The 23,387-nt window shown below is 39.4% G+C and overlaps 6 protein-coding genes across 12 annotated transcripts in view; 4 read left to right on the forward strand and 2 right to left on the reverse strand.

Annotated features, from left to right (window-relative positions):
- Positions 1–23,387, forward strand: part of ano5a (anoctamin 5a) — an 805,725-nt gene that overhangs the window by 779,047 nt on the left and 3,291 nt on the right. The window lies entirely within an intron of this gene.
- The window catches only part of gpia (glucose-6-phosphate isomerase a), a 204,083-nt gene that overhangs the window by 47,036 nt on the left and 133,660 nt on the right, over positions 1–23,387 (forward strand). The window lies entirely within an intron of this gene.
- Positions 1–23,387, forward strand: part of hsd17b2 (hydroxysteroid (17-beta) dehydrogenase 2) — a 49,772-nt gene that overhangs the window by 18,624 nt on the left and 7,761 nt on the right. The gene's annotated exons all lie outside the window — the stretch shown is intronic.
- mphosph6 (M-phase phosphoprotein 6) overlaps positions 1–23,387 on the reverse strand; it is a 365,183-nt gene that overhangs the window by 6,251 nt on the left and 335,545 nt on the right. The gene's annotated exons all lie outside the window — the stretch shown is intronic.
- rpgrip1l (RPGRIP1 like) overlaps positions 1–23,387 on the forward strand; it is a 135,700-nt gene that overhangs the window by 459 nt on the left and 111,854 nt on the right. The window contains exons 2-3 of the mRNA XM_087310853.1: positions 5,197–5,374; positions 17,465–17,596. The gene's annotated coding sequence lies outside the window, so the exon portion shown is untranslated. The remainder of the gene's footprint in view (positions 1–5,196; positions 5,375–17,464; positions 17,597–23,387) is intronic.
- The window catches only part of snx20 (sorting nexin 20), a 677,202-nt gene continuing 653,860 nt past the window's right edge, over positions 46–23,387 (reverse strand). The window contains exons 1-5 of one of the 7 annotated variants that reach the window (XM_087312677.1): positions 8,041–8,148; positions 6,215–6,286; positions 5,486–5,614; positions 5,214–5,368; positions 46–1,328 (exon numbers count right to left, since the gene is read on the reverse strand). In XM_087312677.1, the coding sequence (XP_087168803.1) occupies positions 660–1,328; positions 5,214–5,368; positions 5,486–5,579 (918 nt within the window). In that variant the 5' untranslated portion in view covers positions 5,580–5,614; positions 6,215–6,286; positions 8,041–8,148 and the 3' untranslated portion in view covers positions 46–659. Of the gene's footprint in view, positions 1,329–5,213; positions 5,401–5,473; positions 5,615–6,214; positions 6,977–8,040; positions 8,149–23,387 lie in introns of those variants that run through there. The other 6 variants (XM_087312679.1, XM_087312674.1, XM_087312675.1 and 3 more) reach the window with 6 other exon arrangements.

Below are 23,387 nucleotides of genomic sequence, written 5' to 3' on the forward strand. Positions count from 1 at the left end.
TAGCTTGAAATACAAATGTGGTAATTATATGGTGTATACTGTATATTCAAGCGTCATAATTACCACTTTTATTTAACGTTTTAGCTAACACTCAGTTGAGTACAATCAAACAATATTTCAAGGTTCATTTGAATCTCAGCATATGATGATTGGGTAGCCTCACAGCAAGAAGGTCGTTGGTTCGAGTCCCGGGTCAGTTGGCGTTTCTGTGTGGAGTTTGCATGTTCTCCCCGTGTTGGCGTGTGTTTCCTGTGGGTGCTCCGGTTTACCCCACACTCCAAACATGCAGGAATTGGGGAATTGGGTAAGCTAAATTGGCTGCAGTGTATAAGTGTGAAAGAGTGTGTATGAATGTTTTCCAGTGTTGGGTTGCAGCTGGAAGGGCATCCACTGCGTAAAATATATGCTTGATAAGTTGGCGGTTCATTCAGCTGTGGTGACCCCTGATTAATAAAAGGACTAAGCCGAAAAGTCAATGATTGAAGGTAAAGTCAAGTTTCTTGGTGTTTCTTTCAGTGTTTCCTTTACATAAATTCAAGAAATCAATGGTTCTCGAGGTAAGTTATTAAAGAATTTAGATTTGTGTACATTTTGACAACAAAATAATTAAATAAATGCAGTGAAACTCGCCTCATAATCATTTTAGTCACACAAAAAAATCATACAAACTCTTGCACCACCAGTTCTTTAAGAGACATCTGTGTCTCTTTCCCACATGGAGAGTCATTAACTCTGATCAGCTCGTCCTGTAGCTGAGCCACCGGCAGCTCCAGACTGAACCCCAAATCAACCAGAGCCTCCAGCAGGGGCCCGTGATGCTTTCGCAGCTCATATCTCCTCACTGTGGGCAAAGCTTTTCTGCCAGTTTCGAAGGCAGCCTCGAAGTCCTCTAGATCCCTTTGGCAAACCAATATGGCGCACAATGTCGGAATCACTAACGTAGCATCATGAGAGGAGAGTTTCTCCTGAAGCACCAACACCTTCTGGAGGCCCTCGAGGGCCCGGGAGAAGCGTCCCCCCCTCAGGAGATCATATGCAGATTTCAGTTCCTGATGAGTGAAGAAGGATTGAAACGCTTGGGATTTCCTGACAAAGCGGAGGGAGTAGAGCTGGGTCAGATAGTCTCTCAGAGCTACGCGACGCTCAGCGATGATCTCCTCAGAGAAGTTTCGGGTCATCTTCTTTTTGGGAAACACAACGTCCTCAAGTTCCTCGCTGAAGTCGGACAGGAGCTCCTGATGGAGGTGGAGGAAGTCTGAATAGCGGCGCTCGATAGCCACGCGCTCACAGTCGTAACTACCCGAGCGAATAACCACAACCTGGTACACCTGCAGGACACATTTGGAAAAAGAGACGATGAATTTTTACCCAGACTGAAATGTAGAAAAACAAAAAACATCAGAGCACAGCTGCCCAACCCTGCAGAACTAAATGTGCAGCTCAACTCTCCTGTTTCCACCAAAACTGTTGGTCTGGAGCTCCACAGAGTCAGCATACATAGCCAGCTGCTATAGATAAACCTTTGGTCACTTGTGCCAATGCCAAACGTCAGTTTCAGTGGTGCCAGCAGCGAAAATCTTGGGCTGTTGACAATGTGAAACATTGCTGACGCGTCCATAGAGGCGACCTAGGCAGCCGCCTAGGGCGGCAGAATACAGAGGGCGTCACTTATATCTGCTTCTAGGGCGGCGTCCGCGACACTACCCTCACCACCCGCGCCCTCACTTATATCCACGTCTAGGGCGGCAGAACAGAGAGGGCAGCTCCCCCGACAGCTTGCTGTCCCAGGAGAGATCGCTGATTTCATAAGATCCTCGAGCCTGGGGCTCTGTCCCTTTTGCAGGGCGAGAGGAGAGTTTGAGCTCAGGTAGATGTGGAGAACTCCCCTGCTGTAGTAGCTCATGAACAGATAGTGAGTGCTCTTAAGAGATAACTACTTACTAGGAGCATGTCTATGATGCTGATTTGGATTTGGCAATTAACTCAAGTCGTAAGTTTTTTGGTGGTGGAAGGAAACGTTGGAACCCGGGGGGAACCCGAGCAAGGACAGGGAGAGCATGCAAACTCCGCACAGACACATCAACTGGCTTGGTTAGGACTAGAACCAGTGACATTCTTGCTGTGAGGCAACAGTGCTAACCACTGGGCCGCCGTGCCGCCTATTTAGGATGGAGGAGGAGTAGGGGTGGAAGGGGGGATTCTTCAAATTGAAGATGGCTGTTGTATGGACATTAGGTTATTTATGGTGCTTAGGAATGGTCTGATTGGTGTGTTATGAATTGGCTAATGCAGGACCAGCTGTGATCAATAATAAGCACAAGATCCTCTCAATTAGTTTATGAATAAACTTCACTTCTGGAGGACCATGTGCACCAATGCATCAAACATTATATCCTGTAGGTGGTGCCGTGTATCAGGATGAGAATGCAGAAATACACACAGCAGGAGTGCTGACAGAGGGGTTTGATGAAAATGAAAGTGAAGTTGAACATCTCTCGTGGCCTGCACAGTCACCAGATTTAAATGTTATTAAGCAATTTGATGTTTTTTTGAGGAGTGAGTCAGGAAAGGCTCCCCTCCACCAGAAACACGTACTGACTTGACCACTATTCTGCAAGAAGAATAGCTCAACAGCCCTCTGGCCACTGTGCAGGACTTGTACACTGCAAAAAATGCTTGTCTTGCTTAGATTTTTTGTCTTGTTTCTAGTCTAAATATCTAAAAATTCCTAAATCAAGAAGAGTTTTCTAGACAAGCAAAACATATTGTCTTGTTTTGAGAAATAATATGCCAATATTAAGAGAGTTTTTCCTTAAAACAAGCAAAATAATCTGCCAATGGGGTAATCATACGTCAAAAGAAAAAACAAGATTAATTTGCTTTCCTCATTGGCAGATTATTTTGCTTGTTTTAAGGAAAAACCCACTTAATATTGGCATATTATTTCTCAAAACAAGACAATATGTTGTGCTTGTTTAGAAAATGCTTCTTGATGTAAGAAATTTTAGATATTTAGACTAGAAACAAGACAAAAAATCTAAGCAAGACAAGCATTTTTTGCAGTGTATCTGTCATTCCCAAGATGAATTGATGTGTTATTGGCTGCACAAGGAGGCTCTACACCACAGGTGTCAAAGCCAGTTCCTGGAGGGCCACAGCTCTGCACAGTTTAGTTCCTGATTAAACACACCTGATTAAACTTATTGAGTGCTGTAGGCTTGTTTGATACCTACAGATAGGTGTGTACTAAGCTCTGCAGAGCTCCGGCCCTCCAGGAACTGACTTTGACGCTCCTGCTCTACACCATATTAATGAATATTTGTGCTCTACACTGCAAAAAATGCTTTTCTTACTTAATTTTTTTGTCTTGTTTCTAGTCTAAATATCTAAAAATTCCTAAATCAAGAAGAATTTTCTAGACAAGCAAAACATATTGTCTTGTTTTAAGATATAATATGCCAATATTAAGTGGGTTTTTCCTTAAAACAAGCTAAATAATCTGCCAATGGGGTAAGCAAAATAATCTTATGTCAAAAGAGAAAACAAGATTAATTTGCTTTCCTCATTGGCAGATTATTTTGCTTGTTTTAAGGAAAGACTCACTTAATATTGGCATATTATATCTTAAAACAAGACAATATGTTTTGTTGTCTAGAAAATGCTTCTTGATGTAAGAAATTTTAGATATTTAGACTAGAAACAAGACAAAAAATCTAAGACAAGCATTTTTTGCAGTGTATCTGTCATTCCCAAGATGAATTGATGTGTTATTGGCTGCACAAGGAGGCTCTACACCACAGGTGTCAAAGCCAGTTCCTGGAGGGCCACAGCTCTGCACAGTTTAGTTCCTGATTAAACACACCTGATTAAACTTATTGAGTGCTGTAGGCTTGTTTAATACCTACAGATAGGTGTGTACTAAGCTCTGCAGAGCTCCGGCCCTCCAGGAACTGACTTTGACGCTCCTGCTCTACACCATATTAATGAATATTTGTGCTCTACACTGCAAAAAATGCTTTTCTTACTTAATTTTTTTTGTCTTGTTTCTAGTCTAAATATCTAAAAATTCCTAAATCAAGAGGAATTTTCTAGACAAGCAAAACATATTGTCTTGTTTTAAGATATAATATGCCAATATTAAGTGGGTTTTTCCTTAAAACAAGCAAAATAATCTGCCAATGGGGTAATCATACGTCAAAAGAAAAAACAAGATTAATTTGCTTTCCTCATTGGCAGATTATTTTGCTTGTTTTAAGGAAAAACCCACTTAATATTGGCATATTATTTCTCAAAACAAGACGATATGTTTTGCTTGTTTAGAAAATGCTTCTTGATGTAAGAAATTTTAGATATTTAGACTAGAAACAAGACAAAAAATCTAAGCAAGACAAGCATTTTTTGCAGTGTATCTGTCATTCCCAAGATGAACTGATGTGTTGTTGGTTGCAAAAGGAGGCTCTACACCACAGGTGTCAAAGCCAGTTCCTTGAGGGCCACAGCTCTGCACAGTTTAGTTCCTGATTAAACACACCTGATTAAACTTATTGAGTGCTGTAGGCTTGTTTGATACCTACAGATAGGTGTGTACTAAGCTCTGCAGAGCTCCGGCCCTCCAGGAACTGACTTTGACGCTCCTGCTCTACACCATATTAATGAATATTTGTGCTCTACACTGCAAAAAATGCTTTTCTTACTTAATTTTTTTGTCTTGTTTCTTGTCTAAATATCTAAAAATTCCTAAATCAAGAGGAATTTTCTAGACAAGCAAAACATATTGTCTTGTTTTAAGATATAATATGCCAATATTAAGTGGGTTTTTCCTTAAAACAAGCTAAATAATCTGCCAATGGGGTAAGCAAAATAATCTTACGTCAAAAGAGAAAACAAGATTATTTTGCTTACCCCATTGGCAGATTATTTAGCTTGTTTTAAGGAAAAACCCACTTAATATTGGCATATTTTTTCTCAAAGCAAGACGATATGTTTTGCTTGTCTAGAAAATGCTTCTTGATGTAAGAAATTTTAGATATTTAGACTAGAAACAAGACAAAATCTTAGCAAGAAAAGCATGTTTTGCAGTGTAAAACCAGGTTTCAGTTTCACTGTCCAGCAATGAAAATAACTTGAGGGAAGATTACAATTTGGTAAAAATATTCAAGTAGAGCATGTTTTCACATTTATTGTTTTTTTTTTCAGTGTTAGCTTCAACATACCACATGTTTGGAGATGGTTTGTGAGATGATTCTGGCGCTGGGGATGTCGAACAGCAGTTTAACGCTCCTGAACTCCTGCTTGACGGCTCTCCAGTGCTGCTGCAGTTCCGCCGTGGTCAGACAGGAGGCGCCAAAACACAGATCATCCTCTGCAGCTGCCGGTGAGTACACACACATCAACACAGGTCTGATGCGTTAAACACACACCCAGAGGACATCACGTCAAAATCTGATCTCATGATCATACAGAATCAACTTACACTCTCCATTACCCTGTAACGTTTCCTGGTGGGGTGATAAATGCTCAGGAGCTGATGAAACCGTGTGATTAGCAGTGGTGTTGGGTGGTTTTTCCTCTTCCTCCATGAAGATCTGATAATTTTAGCTCTCTGTAAGGAAATCTAATATGCAAAAATAAGAAATATTATGTGCCCATATTGAAAAAAATCACTTTAAACACAGTTGTTTGTGAATATAAGCAGCTTACAATGATAAAAAATGTATTAATTGTAATTATTATAATCGCACTTGATGAAAGCAGTCTGCAGAAACACTTTGATTGACATGCTCCCTTTGTACGTGTCATCAGAGGAAAGCCCCGCCCACTAGTGACCATCTCTCCCTTATAAGAATATGACATCAGTCTTGTATTTGAATCTGCCACTATGCTGACACACAGGCATTTATAGCTCCGCCCTCTTTTGAAAAGAGCACAATCTCATTTGCATTTAAAGTGACAGTCACTAAAACACACTTAGGATCAAAGCCTAAAAGGGTCAGTTTCCGAGAGTTATCACCATTATTAGTGTGGTATTTTGAGCTGAAACCTCACACACACACACATACACACACACACACACTAGAGACATCAGAGACTTGTTTTACATCTTGTAAAAATAGGACCCTTTTAAGCATTTCCTCAAGAAAAATGTTAGTCCGCTCAACAACACAATAATAATAATTCATTCAGTACTTTCTGATGCAATAAAAGTTAAACTTACACATTACATTAGTTCCATGCGGTGAAAGGTAAAGTGCCGCACTTCCTCAGGAAGTTGGGCAAAATTAGATCTCTAAAGGAAATGGTTTAAAGAAAATGTGGCAATGCTGTGCAGATGACAGAAAATACAACCACTGGCAATCTAGCATCACTCACTGCAACCAGAAATGCTTGTTTTACTTGTTTCTAGTAAATATCTACAAATTCTTAAATGAAGAAGTATTTAATAGACTAGAAAAGCTTATTTTTTTCTAGAAACAAACATATAAAGCATATACACTCACTGGCCACTTTATTAGGTACATTTTACTTGTACCGGGTTGGACCTTTTTGCCTTCAGAACTGCCTTAATCCTTTGTGTCATAGATTAAACAAGCTGCTGGAAATATTCCTCAGAGATTTTGCTCCATGTTGTCATGATAGCATCACACAGTTGCTGCAGATTTGTCGGCTGCACATCCATGATGCTGATCTCCCGTTCCACCACATCCCAAAGCTGCTCTATTGGATTGAGCTCTGGTGACTGTGGAGGCCATTTGAGTACAGTGAACTCATCGTCATGTTCAAGAAACCAGTCTGAGATGATTGAGCTTTATGACATGGTGTGTTATCCTGCTGGAAGTAGCCATCAGAAGATGGAGACACTGTGCTCATAAAGGGATGGACATGGTCAGCAACAATACTCAGGTAGGCTGTGGTGTTGAATTGGTACTAATGGACCCAAAGAAAACCTCCCCCACACCATTACACCACCACCACCAGTCTGAACAGCTGATACAAGGCAGGATGATCCATGCTTTCATGTTGTTGAGGCCAAATTCTGAGCCGAGCATCTGAATGCTGCAGCAGAAATGGAGACTCATCAGAGCAGCAACGTTTCTCCAATCTTCTATTGTGCAGTTTTGGTGAGCCTGTGTGAATTGTAGCCTCAGTTTCCTGTTCTTAGCTGACAGGAGCGGCACCCGGTGTGGTCTTCTGCTGCTGTAGCCCATCCGCCTCAAGGTTGGACGTGTTGTGTGTTCAGAGATGCTCTTCTGCAGACCTCGGTTGTAGCGAGTGCTTATTTGAGTTACTGTTGCCTTTCTATCAGCTGGAACCAGTCTGGCCATTCTCCTCTGACCTCCGGCATCAACAAGACATTTGCACCCACAGAACTGATTCTCCAGCAGGATAGCGCTCCTTCTCATACTTCAGCCTCCACATCAAAGCTCCTCAAAGCAAAGAAGGTCAAGCTGCTCCAGGATTAGCCAGCCCGGTCACCAGACATGAACATTATTGAGCATGTCTGGGGTAACATGAAGGAGGAGGCATTGAAGATGCTTCCAAATAATCTTGATGAGCTCTGGAAGTCCTGCAAGAACGCTTTCTTTGCCATTCCAGATGACTTTATTAATCAGTGATTTGAGTCATGTCAGAGATGTATGGATGCAGTCCTCCAAGCTCATGATGGAGTCAGACACAATATTCATTCTGTCTCCACTGCAGCAGGACTTTATATTCTATACTGGACATTATTCCTGATCTAGACTTTTGTTTAAGCAAAGTCATCTTTCTATCCTAATGAAATCATTCAAAATCAAGGCATGATCATCTTTTATTGTGGTATAATAAGTGTCATCTAGAGGCCTTTGCCTTTCATTTAAGCCACTTCTGATACTAAATGATCAACTAGAAAGTCATCCAAATTTGACATATTTCTGAAAACAAAACTATATTTTTTTTTTACCAGAAAACAAGTCTTGATTTAAGAAACAAAAGAACAACTTTAAGAAAAGTGTTTATATTACAGCACAACACACTGGTAATATTAAAAAACAACTGACTCACCTGTGCACACAGACATCGAATAATCTGCTGAAGTTGAAAGTGTAAGTTCACTTGTGTCTCTATAAGAGGTCATGTTTACTGTTCCTGCTTCTGTTTTTCATGCTGACTGAAGCTGAAGTTTGGTCATGAGGAAGTGAAACCTGAAAGAGGGAGTGTTGTTTTCACGCACATTTGACTGCACTTTGTACATTTTTCATTGGTTTTTGTGCAATAATTTACACTCTGGATACAATAGGGAAATGATGACATACTCATGTTATATTAGGCACATTGTGTTACTATTGTGCCTATTACACCATATACTGCTTTAGTTTGAACAGTATATTTCATTTATAGCATGTTAAACAGTTTATCAAGGGTGTTTTACATTTACTCATCACTGTTACAGCGTCCTTCACACCGTAAACCACCAAAGTATGGCTTTGGTTTCATACATGTAAATCTCAAAGGTGTCCAGTAGATGGCGCTGTAGAGTAAATTACTATAATGTAAATGGCAGGATATGTCAAGCACTTGTTTATGGACTATATTTTACTCACTGAATATATACAAGGTAAGTTTATTAGCAAATAGCAATATGTATTTGAAAGCCAACTAAATCAATTACGGAGTGAATCTGTCAATTGTAATGAAGGCCGAATTAAATGTAATTAATTAAACTTCAACTTCAAAAAGCGTTCCTTGATAAGCCTTGATAGGCTGAAGTAGTAACACCTACTTAAAAAAAAGAAAAATAAAGCTAATTAAATATATCAATATTCTATCAATCATATTAATATTGTTATATTTAATTATTAATAATAAACACTATAAAATAATACTAACAAAGATCAAGATCCGATCAAGGTTTTTTGTGCCTTTTTGTGAATTAAATGGGCCTCAACATTCTAGCAGTGTGCTTAAATATGCTTTTAACATCTGCTAAAACATTGTTAGCAACATAATGCTAGCAACATGCAAGTAAAATGTTACCAATATGCTAAAACTTGCTAATAACACACAAGCAATGAGCTAAAACATGCTAAAACACACTGTTAATGTGCTAAACATGTTAAAACATATTAGCAATGTGCCAAACATGCTAACAACACCAGCAACATGCAAGAACATGTTACCAAAATTCTAAAACATGTTAATATTGTTAATAGAAATTAGCTAAAACACACCAGCAATGAGCTAAGCATGCTAGCAACACCAGCAGCATGCAAGAACATGTTACCAATGTGCTAAAACATGCTAAATAACAATGGCAAAATGCTAAACATGCTAATAACACACCAGCAATAAGCTAAAACATGCTAAAACACACAGACAATGTGTCAAACATGCTAAATAACACTGGCAACATGTTAAACATGCTAATAACACACAAGCAATAAGCTAAAACATGCTAAAACACACAGACAATGTGCCAAACATGCTAACAACACCAGCAACATGCAATAACATGTTACCAATATTCTAAAACAAGCTAATAACTCACCAGAAATTAGCTAAAACACACCAGCAATGAGCTAAGCATGCTAACAACACCAGCAACATGCAAGAACATGTTACCAATGTGCTAAAGCATGCTAAAACACAGAAACAATATGCTAAAACATGCTAAAAGACACCAGCAATGTACTAAACACTCTAAAACACACAAGCAATATACTAAAACATGCTAAATTATAAAGATGGTGTGCTAAAACATGCTAAACAACACTGGCAACATGCTAAACATGCTAATAACACACCAGCAACAAGCCAAAAGATGCTAAACCACACAGACAATGTGCTAAACATGCTAACAATACCAGCAACATGCAAGAACATGTTACCAATATCCTAAAACATGTTAATAACTCACCAGAAATGTGGCAATGTGATAAAATGTGTTAAAAACATCAGCAACATAGAAGAACCTGTTACCAATGTGCTAAACACACCAGAAATGCTCTAAAACATGCTAAATTACACTGGCAATGTGCTAAAACATGCCAAATCTCACAGATGATGTTTTAAAACATGCTAAATCACATTAGCAATGTGCTAAAACATGCCAAATTAAACAGATAATGTGCCAAAACATGCTAATAACACACTGGCAATGTGCTAAAATATGCTACATCACTCAGATGATGTGCCAAAACATGCTAAAAGCACATTGGCAATGTGCTAAAACATGCTAAATCACTCAGATGATGTGCCAAAACATACTAAATCACACACATATGATGTCAAAACATGCTAATAACACACTGGCAATGTGCTAAAACATGCTAAATCACACAGATGATGTGCCAATACCTGCTAATAACACACTGGCAATTTGCTAAAACATGCTAACTCACACAGATGATGTGCTAAAACATGCTAATAACACACTAGCAATGTGCTAAACCATACTAGCTGTAAAATAAGTGAAATCATTCAGCGTAGTGATATGGAGCTGTAATGCGCGCAAAACCTGCCGGAACTACTTTAACTGTGCATTTATCTGAAAATAACAGCAAACCTCAGAATGCTCATCAGCCAATCAGAATCAAGCATTCAGCAGCCCCATACTATAAGTAGTTCTAAGTAGTTATGTGTTGTGTGTAAAATGCTTTGAGAGTCTCTGTACTGTGTTTTGGGTTGTTTCTGATGGGTTGTTTTGAAGAGATTTCTGCAGGCATCAGATCAGTGCTGTATCTGGATGAGTTTAGCAGATACTGGGCATATTGTGGGACTGAAAGGCTCATCACTGTATCAGACAAGGACGGCTCTGTGATCTCCGGCTCATTCATACAGGCATAAACACATAAACCACACACTGGCCTGAGAACAATGACATCAAGCCAGTTATTTTAATACCAGCCATTGTGTCTGACGTGCCAGGCCGAGCCTTGGTATCTATTTATTAGTTTTGATACATACATATTCTATTGTTCACAGCATAAGTCGGGTTTTGTTCGCTTGGGTTCGGCACAGTCCAGCTGTGAGAAGTTGTTAGACTGCCTCTTTGTGGAGCTCACAGGCTGAATGTATGTGGCAGGCCGGGTTTACATTCAACCTACAGTATTTATTTGTATTTATTAATTTAATCTTATTTTATTACATTTTTTGTTCATTTAATAATTTATGTAATCTTATGTATTTAGCTTTGTACTTGTTTGTTTGTTTATTTTTATTTAATCTTTATTGATTTATTATTTTATTTATTTTTATTCATTTTTTATCTTATTTTATTTATTTGTTTATTTATTTGTGCATCTATCTGTTTAATTATATATTATTTATTTATTAATCGATTTAATCTTGTCTATTTATTTTTTATTGCTTTATTTTTATTTGTTTGTGTTTTTTTATTTATTATTTTATTTCATTTTGTTTTATTTCATTTATTTTTATTTTATTATTTATTTTATTTATTTTTCTTAATTTATTTAGTCTTATTTATTTATTTATTTATTTATTTATTTATTTTATTTATTCACAAACAACACAATTGTTAGGAATTTTAGAGGTGATCTTAGATGCAAACAGATTTGTTCACACAAACATAAATGCATAAATTATTCTAATCGTTATAGAGAATTAAAACTTGCTAAAACACATTAGCAATGTGCTAATCCATGGTAAATCATACCAGCAATGCGCTAAAACATGCTAAAACACAGCAGCAATGTGCTAAAACATGTTATAACCCACCATCAATGTGGTAAAACATGCAAAAAACACAAGCTATGTGCTAAAATATGCTAAGACATGCAAGAACATGTTATCAGTGTTCTAAAACACACCTGAAATGTGCTAAAACATGCTAAATTACACGAGCAATGTGCTGAAACATGATTAAACACAGCAGCAATGTGCTAAAACATGCTAAAACACATCAACAATCTGCTAAACATACCAAAACACACCAGCAGTGTGCTAAACATGCTAAAAAAACAGCACTATGTTAAAAAATTCTACATGACTCCGGAAAAGTGACTCAACATCAGCAACATGCAAAAACATGTTACCAGTGTGCTAAAACACAGCAGCAATGTGCTAAAACATGCTAAAACTCACCTGAAATGTGCTAACACATGCTTAAACTCACCTGCAATGTGCTAAAACATGCTAAATTACACAGGTAATGTGTTAAAATGCACGTAAACACACCATCGATGTGCTAAGACATGCAAAAACATGTTACCAATGTGCTAAGACACAGTAGCAATGTGCTTAAACATGCTAAAACACACTAGCAATGTGCTAAAATACAACGGAATTGTGCCAATAATTGCGAAAAACACAGCAGAAGTGTGCTAAAACATGTTAAAACACGCCAGTAATCTGCTAATACATGCTAACAACACCAGCAACATGCAAGAAACACGTTACCAATGTTCTTAAACATGCTAAATCAATTCCCCTATATTTCTATTCATTTGTCAGCAGTTTTGCGCACTTATTTTTGACCTAAGCCTCAGTTAAACGCCAGTCTGTGTTCATAAACATGCAAAAGCACACAAAAGTCGCCTCAAGGTTAAATGACTGTGAGTCTACGGCTAATTTATGATCTCCTCAGCTGATATACATGACTATATGGCAGTGTGTCACGCTGATAAGATTCTCTTTACGGCATTAATGAATTTTGATGCTTTGTTGCTGTCCGCGTCTGGCATGGACATATGTGTGTGTGTGTGTGTGTGTGTGTGTGTGTGTCCGAAATAAATGGCCATATATGTGCGCATCAGTCCAGCAGAAGCAGGTCGCAGAACATATAAAAGCAGGAGCATTTGGGGTCAGACGGTTCATGCCAGGGAAACTGATTAATATTTGGGTTTTTAAAGATGACAGGAGGACGATGCATTGCTTTATCTGCCCATCAGAACACTATGAAGAGATGAATAGCCTCCAGACGAGATTGTAGAGGTAAAGCCAAATATATTAACATAGCTTTATTATTATGTGCATGCTGTGCATTTGGCATGGAGTCTTCGCTTTGATCATAATCTACATATAAAGACAAAATTATGTGAAGGTATTATTATTATTATTTGCAAATATTTCCCAAGTACATAATATTTTACTAGTTATTTTTAAAGATGCTAGTATCCAGCTTGAAGAAACATTTATTTGACATTGACATGACCTCAGTAATTTTTGGTGATGCAATCTACAGTGCATCCGGAAAGTGTTGATGGCGCTTCACTTTTTCCACATTTACTTATGTTCCAGCCTTATTCCAAAATGAATTAAATTGATTTATTTCCTCAACATTCTACACACAATCCCCCATAATGACAATGTGAAGAAAGAGTTTTTAAAATTGTTGTGAATTTATTTAAAAAAAAAAAAAGCTGTAAAATCACATGTACATCAGTATTCACAGCCTTTGCCATGAAGCTCTACACTGAGCTCAGGTTCATTCTGTTTCCACTGGACATTCTTGAGATGTTTCAGCAGCTTCATTGGAGATCACCTGTGGTCAATTCAGCTTATTTGACATGATCTGAAAAGGCGTACACCTGTCTATATAAGGGCCCAGGGTTGACAGTGCATGTCAAAGCACAAACCAAGCATGAAGACAAAGGAACTGTCTGTAGACCTCTGAGACAGGATTGTCTGGAGGCACAAGGCTGGGGAGGGTTACAGAAACATTTCTGCTGCTCTGAAAGTTCCAATGAGCACAGCGGCCTCCATCATCCATAAGTGGAAGATGATTAACCACCAGGACTCTTCCTAGAGCTGGCCGGACATCTAAGCTGAGTGATCGGGGGAGAAGGGCCTTAGTCAGGGAGGTGATCAATAACCCGATGGCCACTCTGTCTGAGCTCCAGCGTTCTTCTGTGGAGAGAGAGGAGAACCTTACATAAGGACAACCATCTGTGCAGCAATCCACCAATCAGGCATGTATGGTAGAGTGGCCAGACGGAAGACACTCCCCGCCTGGAGTTTGCCATCTGAAGCACTCTCAGAGCATCAGAAACTAAACTCTCTGCTCTGATGAGACTCAAACTGAACTCTTTGTAGTGAACGCCAGGCGTTACGTCTATAGAACAGCAGGCAGCGCTCATCACCAGGCTAACAGCATCCCTACAGTGAAGCATGGTGGTGTTGGCATCATGCTGTGGGGATGTGTTTCAGCAGGAGCAACTGGAAGACTAGTCAGGATAGAGGGAAAGATGAATGCAGCGATGTACAGAGACATCCTGAATGAAGACCTGCACAAGAGTGCTTTTGACTGTGGCGACGGTTCATCTTCCAGCAGGACCATGACCCAAAGCACACCGCCAAAATATCAATGGAGCGGCTTCACAACAACTCAGTGAATCTCCTTGAGTAGCCCAGCCAGAACCCAGACCTAAATCCTATTGAACATCTCAGGAGAGATCTGAAAATGGCTGCACACCGTCACTTCCAATCCAACCTGATAGAGCTTGAGAGGTCCTGCAAAGAGGAATGGGCCTAAATTTCCAAAGACAGGTGTGAAGAGCTTGTGGCGTCATATTCAGAAAGACTTGAGGCTGTAATCGCTGCCAAAGCTGCATCAACAAAGTATTGAGCAAAGGCTGTGAATACTGATGTACATCTGATTTTTCAGCTTTTTTATTTGTAATAAAAGTGCAACAATTTCAAAAACTCTTTTTCCACATTACGGGGGATTGTGTGTAGAATGTTGAGGAAATCAATCAATTTAATTCATTTTGGAATAAGGCTGGGACATGAAAACATGTGGAAAAAGTGAAGCACTGTCAATACTCTCCAGATGCACTGTATATCACCCACACATACAACACCAATTCTAGCAACATTTTAGCTGATTGAGCAACATCTCTATCCCTATTGGAGGTGTCAGTGTCAGTATGGTTAAAACACTTTCGTATTTACTCTAAATGACTATAGTATATTCTCATCTGGGTGTCTGACAGCTGAAAATAGATCTGCTAGCAGATATCGCAGCCTTGGTTACTCTTTATCTTGTTAACATTTACTATTATTTATTAAGGATATGCATTTTCACATTCTGATTCCAATGCCCGATTATTAAACTGTTAAAATGACTAATTAAATTAAATACTCTTAAGAATAAACATGATGTGTTCTTTGGAAGAGTGTCACTTCATTGTTATGATATTATATTGTCATTCTGCCATTATATAATGAGTGGTATTAGTCTGAAAATGACAACAATATAACTTATCACAATATACTTTGCTGCAATCTATCGGACAACAAAAAATAGATATCGTGACAGGACTAAACGACAACACACACATATATTGAATGAACTGTACGTCTATCATTCACAGACCCGTTGTCATATTCAACATGCTGTCTGAGCTCTATTGTTGCGTTTTCGCCTCAGTCTGGGGGTCAAGGACAAACACAATGAATCTCTGTGCTTCCTCCCAGACATATCTCAGAATTATGACCACGTTTCTCCTGATAATAAAATTTGGCAGGCAATTTTAACAAGACGTCCCGACTGGTGAACATGCATATTTGGTCAACAACATTCAATTGTTATGGAGCGTCCGCCGCATTATAACTTGTATACTTTTATGCATGTTCAATTCAAGCTTATTTATAGAGCGCACTTCACAATAACTATCTTTTAAAGGTGACCTATTAAATCCCTTTTTACAAGATGTAAAATAAGTCTGTGATGTCTCTAGAGTGTGTGTGTGAAGTTTCAGCTCAAAAAAAATCTCTGGAACTGACCCTTTGAGGCTTTGATCCTAATTGTGACGTTTTGGTGACTGTCGCTTTAAATTTAAAATTAGATTTCAGAATAGGGCGGAGCTACAGATGCCTGTGTGTCAGGATAGTGGCAGATTCAAAATCCTATGCTAATGAGGGAGAGATGGACACCAGTGGGCGGGGCTTTCCCCTTCTGATCACATGTACAAAGGTAGAATGTAAATCAAAGTGTTTCTGCAGACTGTTTCTATCAAGTGTGATTCATAAAAAAATAAAAATAATAAATTTTTACCATCAGAAGCTGGTTATATTTACACACTCTTGCCGCACAACTGTTTAAACCCCTCATAAAAAGGATTTTTTGTATAATAGCTCTGCTTTAAATCAGTTATAGGATGCATTGTGTCAAGACTTTAGGATTTTTAAACTAAATTAAAGATTTAATTAATTAATTAGATTTAATTTTTCAAAAATTAAAATGTAGGATACTCACTATTTACTCTCCCTCAAGTGGTTCCAAACCTTTATGCAACCCAGTCTCATTGCGGATACGTACCCAGGTCTACATGTCTGGGGACAGCGAAATGCGTTACCTTAGGTACGTCTGTTCGTGGTTTTTGTTTTTGCAAATCCACCAGAGGGCGCTGTGTACACTTTCTAATGATTATAGATTCCTCTTGCGTGTCCTCTTCCCACGTAAATCCTCCAGAGGGCGCTGTGTATGCTTTCTAATGATTATAGATTCCTCTTGCGTGTCCTCTTCCCACGTAAATCCTCCAGGGGACGCTGTGTACGCTTTCTGATGATCACAATTTTCTCTCACGCGTCCTTTTCTCACGTAATGCTCCAGAGGGCGCTGTTTACACTTTCTGATAATCACAATTTCCTCTTCCACGCCATCGTCTTGCGTAAATCCACCAGAGGGCGCTGTGTGCACTTTCTAACAATTATAGATTCCTCTCACGCGTCCTCTTCTCACGTAAATCCTCCAGAGGGCGCTGTGTACGCTTTTTTTAATGGTCACAATTTCCTCTTATGCTTCCTCTTCTTACATAATCCTCCAGAGGGCGCTGTGTACGCTTTCTAATGATCACAATTTCCTGTTCCGCGCCATCTTCTCGCGTAAATCCACCAGAGGGCGCTGTGTACACTTTCTAATAATTATAGATTCCTCTTGCATGTCCTCTTCTCACGATAATCCACCAGAGGGCGCTGTGTACACTTTCTGATGATCACAAATTCCTCTTCCGCGCCATCTTCTCACGTGAATCCACCAGAGGGCGCTGTGTACACTTTCTAATAATTATAGATTCCTCCTGCATGTCCTCTTCTCACGATAATCCACCAGAGGGCGCTGTGTACACTTTCTGATGATCACAAATACCTCTTGCGTACATTCTCCAGAGGGCGCAATATACACTTCAGTCGACCAGACCAGCTTGTTGTCAACTGACCAACCCACCCACTTCCCTAGACCCAACCGATATTGTTTTTAAAAGCAGACTAGCAAAAGAAAAGCTGTCTCGGCTACATAATTTCACCACGTTTTCAGCCTGTTGTAGTTAATGCACCACGAGTTAACATGAACTAACAATGAACAACTGTATTTTCATTAACTAACGTTTACTAACATGAATATATAGTGTAGTAAATGTATTGTTCAATGTTTGCTCATGTTAGTAAATGCATTACTTAACATTAACTAATGAACCTTATTGTAAAGTGTGACCTGTTTATTTATTATTTACGTTTGTTTTACCAGGTTTATGAAACCATTCTTCACTGGACTCAAACCCCATCATCGTGGGCAACTTCACTCCACATCAGTCTCTTGCAGTGTGTGGCGAGCCACTGGGCAAACTGGTAACACTGAAAAAAAGCCGTCTGTACGGAGGTAAGCGGTCAGCTGGTAGCCCTAAAATGAATAGAAGCTGTCTGCGATGTCATTCTGCATCGTAGCGTTCATTTTAAATACGAATGCAGCCAGACGTACCTCTAGCTACATTATTCACGCTCTCCAGAAATGTAGACAGGGGTACGTGTCCACAATGAGCCTGTGTTGCCTTTATCACTTTCTTTCAGAAAGCTGAAGACCATTGACTTCCATAGTAGAACCAAACAAATACAGATTATTAATATTAGCAGATTATTCTTTTGTGTTCAACAGAAGAAAGAAGCTTAAACAGGTTTTGCATCAAGTGAATGTGAGTGGACCATCAGAATAACTATCCCTTTAAGAGTTTATCAATGAGCACCTCATATCAACACACCCCGGAGGGACAGTCCAGGGTTTTTGTTTTGTTTTTTCGAGACTTTATGACAAAAGTTGCTTGTATTTTTCGACTCTTACCTGGCTCTGACAGTAATGTATGTGTGGATGATGGTGCTGCAGGGGCTGATGGGACTCCTGCCGGTCTGAATGAATATCAAGGGCTGTCATTGCAGGCTCATATCATACGCAGCACACCTGATCTCCTCCACTTCACAGCGTATTCGCCTCTATACATGTTAATAAAGCGGTTTAAAGTGCCCGTGGCGAACGCTGACCCGGGATGTGTTCGAGAAATCTTCCTGTTTTTTTACGACCAAACTAGTGTGACTGCCTCGCCTCTTCACTTTTACATCCTATTTTTAAGAGCAAGTCTTTGAGACCCTCCACAATATGTGTGTGTGTGTGTGTGTGTGTGTGTGTGTGTGTGTGTGTGTGTGTGTGTGTGTGTGTGTGTGCATACAAATATAACTAGAATTCTGTTGATTTGAGTACATTAATGTTTACTATTCTCTCAGTTACCTACTTCACTTTATCATCTTTTTTGCGACTAAGGGTGCTTTCACATCTGTAGTTCGCTTCATTTGGTCCGGACCAAGGGTAATAAATGATACATTGTTGAATCTTCTGCTGTCTTTGGGTGGTTTTCACACCACACTGCTGGCTTTGGTCCGAACCAGTTGAAACGAACCAAAATGCAGTCATGTGACAAAAACCACACCTCTCATTGGCCAGATGTTGTTGAACATATTTCCTAAACTGCTTATTGATTGGTCAGAATTCACGTGCGGGAAAATGCCAACGAACTCCCGCAGGTAAACAAAACCTTTTACTCTGGAGGGACGAGTGCGCTGGCTGATTGTATCCCTGCTTTAGACAAACTATACATTACGAGAATGAAGCGCGGCCGCGGCTGGAAAACAGTGTTTAATGCATCACTCGTCACTTCAGGAGGAAGCGTGAATTACTTTAGCTAAACTGCGACATGCTCATCTTGCGAAAATACTACCAACGATCCATCAGCTAATGTTTTCCCCTCTCTCTCTCTCTCTCTCTGTTGGTAAATCGCTGTCAACAAATGTTTTTCCTCCATATCCCATAATGCACAGCGCATTGGCCTACGGCAGCTGGATTAGTCCAAAAGGCGCAGTACTTTTTGCTGTTGGACCTGTTTTAGTTCGGATAATATTCTCACTACAAAAGAACCGCTCCAGGGTTCGTTTGAAAGCGTACCGAGACCACCTCTTCAAGCAGATCTCGGTGCGCTTATTTGGTCCGCTTTTGGTGTGCACTCGAGTACGATTGCTGCATTCACACCTGTCCAAACGAACCGCACCAAAAGGGAAAACGAACTCTAGTGCGATTCAACCCAACTAAATAAAGCAGGTAAGAAAGCACCCTAAATTAACTTGGCATTTACTCTATATATGCGTTTATTTACTCTGAATATATACTATTATTGAATTATATGCAAATGTTTAGTTCATTTATGTACAGTGCAATTTGTGAAGTAATATTTTCTGTCGTTTAATAAATGAATTATTCGAGACCTGCTGTAGCTTTATTAACCAAACAAGTGGCTCTGAGTGGATTTTTGATCACAAACCTTAATTAAAAGCTAAAATATTTGGTTATAATTTATTTTAAGGCGACGTATACACTGTAACTATTAATTTAATCATGCATTATGCATTAGTATAAGTACTATAGTAAGTGCATAGAGCTTGTACTTTTTAGGTTGCTTTATTAGTTTCATCTTAGGTCAGTGAGTAATTATATACATATAGATAAACATGGCAGCAAGGTGGCAGAGTGGATAGCGCGATTGCCTCACAGCAAGAAGGTTGCTGGTTCGAGTCTCGGCTGGGTCAGTTGGCGTTTCTGTGTGGAGTTTGCATGTTCTTCCCGTGTTGTTCGCGTGGGTTTCCTCCGGGTGCTCCGGTGTCCCCCACAAGTCCAAAGACATGTGGTATTGGTGAATTGACTACGCTAAATTGTCTGTAGTGTATGAGTGTGAATGCAAGTGTGTGTGGGTGTTTGCCAGTGATGGGTTGCAGCTGGAAGGCCATCCGCTGCATAAAACAAATGCTGGATAAGTTGGCGGTCAGACCCGCTTACAGTAGTATTTATATTTGCAAATAAAAAGCCTAAATTATTCGCCCTCCTATGGTTTATTTATTTATTTATTTATTTTCTCAAATATTTCCCAAATGATTCAGGAATCTCTCACAGTATTTCTTATAATATTTTGTTCTTCTGGAGAAAGTCTTATTTGTTTTATTTCAGCTAGAATAAAAGCAGATTTTAATTATGTTAAAGCCATTTAAAAGGTCAATATTAGTAGCTCCTTTAAGCAATATTAGTGTTGGATTGTCTCCAGAACAAACCACTGTTATATAATGACTTGCCTAATTACCCTAACTTTACCCTAATTACCCTAGTGAAGCCTTTACATGTCACTTTAAGCTGAACACTAGTGTCTTGAACAATATCTAGTCTAATATTATGTGCTGTCATCATGACAAAGATAAAATAAATCAGTTATTAGAGATGAGTTATTAACACTATCATGATTAGAAATGTGTTGAAGAAAATCTGCTCTCCTTTAAACAGAAATATCCAGGGGGGCTAATAATTCTGACTTTTCCTGTAGATGCCATCAAATGGTCAGTTGGACTGGTGCATCTCGATCTTCTCTCTGCTCCTGTCCTCCTGCCTGTCAAGCAGCGCTCAAACATCATCATTTCATTGACAGCTTCAGCCGGTGCTGTTTTGTGATGCTGATGTGGCCTGCGCCGCCAGGCTCTGACCTGCGGACATGATGACGCTGATGTGTGTGGATATAGACGGCGCACGGAGACCAGAGATCTGACAGATTCATGTCCATTTCAGCAGCGCACACACACGCTCTGCACGACTGCATGCAAACGCTCTCACTTTTCACTCTGTTACGGGGTTCTCATAGTCGGAGCGCAGTGAATGGACGCGATATCAGCTGATAGATATGGGCCAGCACACTGTAAAACCCAAAATGTTAAGGTAACTCAAATCATTTGAGGAAACAGATTGCAACAAACCATTTAAGTTCAAAGATCCTTGTATTGACGGCTTTTATTGACATTTTTGTTAGTAGTTTGAGATAATATAATGTTTAATAAATAATATCTACAGAAATAAGTGCTTACAAGGTGTTTGTAGCGTAAAATACAACACCAACACAGCCAATATAGCACTGCACACTATTACAAATGTCACTTTTTCCAACTTTTCAAGGGTGAAAATTGTTGGGAGAAAGAGCAGAGTCTCATAATGCAACTGAAAAGCATAAATAAACAGGGGAAATCAAACATAAATACAGTAAACTGCTAATTTACGGATATTTTTTACAGTATAATATCTTGACCGACGTGCTCAGATGATGTGTCCGCCTGTAATCGTGTCTCATACTGCAGTAAACTGAATAAACCCGCGTTTATCTCCGCACACGCGAGAGCCGCTCTCCTCCACACTCAATCAAACGGCAGAGATGTATGCAGAAATATAGGAAATGTGCTGTTTTCCATAGGCGCTGGTCATTTGTAAATGCCAGGGAATCTGTGCACTAATAACCTGCGATATGACGCGCGCATTCTGTGATGAATGGCCGGACGTCTGACGTATTCCTGCCCTGTCTCTCAAAGTCACAGAGAATGTGTGTTAGTTTACATTTGAGTAGTTATTTATTAGCATGGGACTCAACGGTGGCTCAGCGGTTGGGTGTTTCGAGCCTCGGCTGGGTCAGTTGGCGTTTCTGTGTGGAGTTTGCATGTTGATGTGGGCTTCCTCCGTGCACTTTAGGGGAATTGATGAACTAAATTGTCCGTAGTGTTTGAGTGTGTGTGTGTGTGTGTGAGAGAGAGAGAGTGTGTATGGGTGTTTCCCAGTACTGGGTTGCAGCTAGAAGGGCATCCACTGTGTAAAACATGGATAAGTTGGCGGTTCATTCCCCCTGATGAATAAAGCGAATAAGCCAAAGAAAAATGTATGAAAAAAGCTGTTAAAGTAATGAAAGTGAACATAGTTTTTTATTTTTAAACATTTGAACTCTCTCATAAACTCATGTATTCATCCATGCATTCTATTATACAGGTAAAGATGTCGTCTGTATCCAACATCAGCCCTTATACCCTTAAAGGTCTTATGAAGTGCTTTGAAATGTGCAGGTTTATTCGATGTTTGACGTAATCTCAACCGAAATACAAAGAGAGGGCGGGGCATAGAGTAGCCCCTCCCCTTTATAAATAACAGCCAATAGCATTTTGTTTTATCACAGCTCTGCCAGTGAGAGTGGTTGAGCTCAAGCACATCAAATGTGAAGCATCCTGAAGGGGGCGGGGCATGTCAGAGCATTTGATTGGTCGGAAGATTTGATAAGAAACTGAAGGTGATGTCAATGAAACCGCTGATCCATTTAGGCGGAAGCGACAAAGTTTTGCATGTTTATAGCAGTTTTGTATATACTAAATGCAAGTTTTGTCACTGTTTTTTTTGCCACTTTCAAAGTCACTTAAATTCCCTTTTCCTCCCCATTCGGATGCTTGATTTGATTTGCAGCAGATCGTCTTGACCATGTCTACATGCCTAAATGCTTGAGTTGCTGCCATGTGATTGGCTGATTAGATATTTGGGTTAACCAGCAATTGGAGAGGTGTACCTAATAAAGTGGCCGGTGTGTTCAACTTACTGCAGTTAAACAACAAATCCTGATAAATCACATCAAAAATAATAGTTTATTTCATTATGTGTGTGTGCTCACCTTGTGCAATTATGTATATATAAACAAATAAAGCATTAAATACAATATTATTAATATTAATATTTAATTGTAATTTGTAAAAGGTAGATTCATTCATATATTCTATTATACAGGTAAAGATGTCGTCTGTATCCAACATCAGCCCTTATACCCTTAAAGGTCTTATGAAGTGCTTTGAAATGTGCAGGTTTATTCGATGTTTGACGTAATCTCAACCGAAATACAAAGAGAGGGCGGGGCATAGAGTAGCCCCTCCCCTTTAGAAATAACAGCCAATAGCGTTTTGTTTTATCACAGCTCTGCCAGTGAGAGTGGTTGAGCTCAAGCACATCAAATGTGAAGCATCCTAAAGGGGGCGGGGCATGTCAGAGCATTTGATTGGTCGGAAGATTTGATAAGAAACTGACGTCAATAAATCCGCTGATCCATTTAGGCGGAAGCGACAAAGCTTTGCATGTTTATAGCAGTTTTGTATATTCTAAATGCAAGTTTTGTCACTGTTTTAGTGCACACTATCCTAAATACCAACAATACTGATAACAACATTTTATTTTAGTTTCATAGGACCTTAGAAGAGTGCACTAACTGAGGGAGCAGCCGTTTTTACTGGTGTCTGATATG

This window comes from Danio rerio, chromosome 25, assembly GCF_052040795.2.
Source record: "Danio rerio strain M-AB ecotype USA chromosome 25, GRCz13ab, whole genome shotgun sequence".
Lineage (NCBI taxonomy): Eukaryota > Metazoa > Chordata > Actinopteri > Cypriniformes > Danionidae > Danio > Danio rerio.